The sequence below is a fragment of the Callithrix jacchus genome, chromosome 11 (assembly GCF_049354715.1).
Source record: "Callithrix jacchus isolate 240 chromosome 11, calJac240_pri, whole genome shotgun sequence".
Lineage (NCBI taxonomy): Eukaryota > Metazoa > Chordata > Mammalia > Primates > Cebidae > Callithrix > Callithrix jacchus.
In genome coordinates this window covers 23,384,618-23,386,340 of record NC_133512.1, presented here as the reverse complement: position 1 = coordinate 23,386,340, position 1,723 = coordinate 23,384,618, and the positions used below count along the sequence as shown (strand labels likewise).

Below are 1,723 nucleotides of genomic sequence, written 5' to 3'. Positions count from 1 at the left end.
AAGAAAAATGTGAACCAAGAAGCTAAATTTAAAGATACATTATTGTCTCAAACGGTTCCCCACAAATTAACCACAGGATGAGTCTAGTGAGATAAAGTGTATCATTTATACAAAATACCAAAGTTGTATTTTATGTGCACATAAATACTATCAAATTTTTCTCAATAAATATATTTTGTTTTACTACTAGAAATAGTAACTTTCATTTGTCATTGCTTTATTTTATAATTATCTCTACATATATTTGTATCAGCTCACTACTGGATAGATGCTAAGAGGAAAATAAGTCCTATAAAAAAGACACTTGTACACACATTTATGGCAACACAATTTGCAGTTGCAAAAATGTGAAGCCAAATGTCTGTCAGCCAATGAGTGAACAAAAAAAATGTGACAGGAAATACTACTCAGCCCTGAAAGGGAGCCAAATAATGACACTTACAGTAACCTTGAGTTAGAGATGATTATTCTAAGTGAAGTAACTCAAGAATAAAAAAACAAATATTGCATATTCTCACTTATAAGTGGGAGCTAAGCTATGAGGGTGCAAAGACATAAGTGACATAATGGAGTTTGGGGACTCAGTGGGAAGGTTGTGGGGTGACAGATAAAAGACTACACATTGAGTACAGTGTATACTGCTTGAGTAACGGGTACACTAAAATCTAAGAAATCACCACTAAAGAACTTTTGCATGTAACCAAAAACACCTGTTTCCCAAAAATCATTGAAATAAAATAATATATATGAAAACAATGAATATGATAGTCTTGAGGCATGACATTCGTTGGGTTTCATACGGGAGAAAATCAGAGCTAAAATCAAACACATGGACAGGTAGTCAGAACAAGGTCCATCATATACATAGTAAAATTAATACAAGGGCAAATATTCATGAGTGGAGTCCATTTTGGAATAGCCTGCAGTGACAATGTATGTCTTCAGGCACACATAACTCATGTTAGGGGGAAAACGTATAATTTTACAAAATGTGAAACATCTTCAGAAATAACTCAATCCATGGTGTGCAGATGCAGTCCTGTACTGTAGACTAAGAATTATTAAGGTGGAAAAACCTCTGCCCCTGCTCCAAATTCTGGTTCACACAAGAATTACTACTGGAGAGAAAAGCCATGCGTGTCCCAAATGTGGAAAAGCTTTTACTTCTCAGTAATTTCTTATGAGACATATGAAAATTCACACTGGAGAAAAACTTTATGAATGTAACAAAGTGGGAAAGGCTTTAGATATTCCCTATACCTTAATAAGCATTTAAAATGAACATTGCATGGAAGCCCTATGACTATAACAAATGTGGGAAAGCCTTCAACAAGCCTCAAAACACGCACATATAAGGAGTCACACTGGAAAGAAACCCTATAAATGTGACAAATGTGGAAAAGACTTTGCAAAATCATCAGAACTAAACATCATCTTAAGTTTTACAAATAGTAAGAAGCCCTGTGAATGAAGAAAGGTGGAAAAATGATAACTAATTTTTTTTCACCATAATGAACATGGGTGAGGACACACTGGAAGGGAGCTCAACGAGTTACCATGTATAGGAACATCTTTCCTGAACTGTCATATCTTACAGAAGTGTGAAAAGAAACCCTGTGAAAGTAAAGACTATGAAAAGCCTTTCATCTTCATTCATCTTGAGTAATTGTTCTCACACTGGAGAGAAACTATGAAAGTAAGGAATATAAAAATAAAGCCTTCA

The 1,723-nt window shown here is 34.5% G+C and overlaps 1 protein-coding gene across 1 annotated transcript; it reads left to right on the top strand.

The window, feature by feature from the left end:
* Positions 1-761: 761 nt before the first annotated feature.
* LOC118143563 (zinc finger protein 114) lies at positions 762-1,471 on the top strand. The gene is given in 8 exon segments (XM_035253082.3): positions 762-908; positions 910-1,000; positions 1,003-1,051; positions 1,053-1,115; positions 1,117-1,229; positions 1,232-1,276; positions 1,279-1,320; positions 1,323-1,471. Coding segments are annotated over 8 exon segments (699 nt in total).
* The last annotated feature ends 252 nt before the right edge of the window (positions 1,472-1,723 follow it).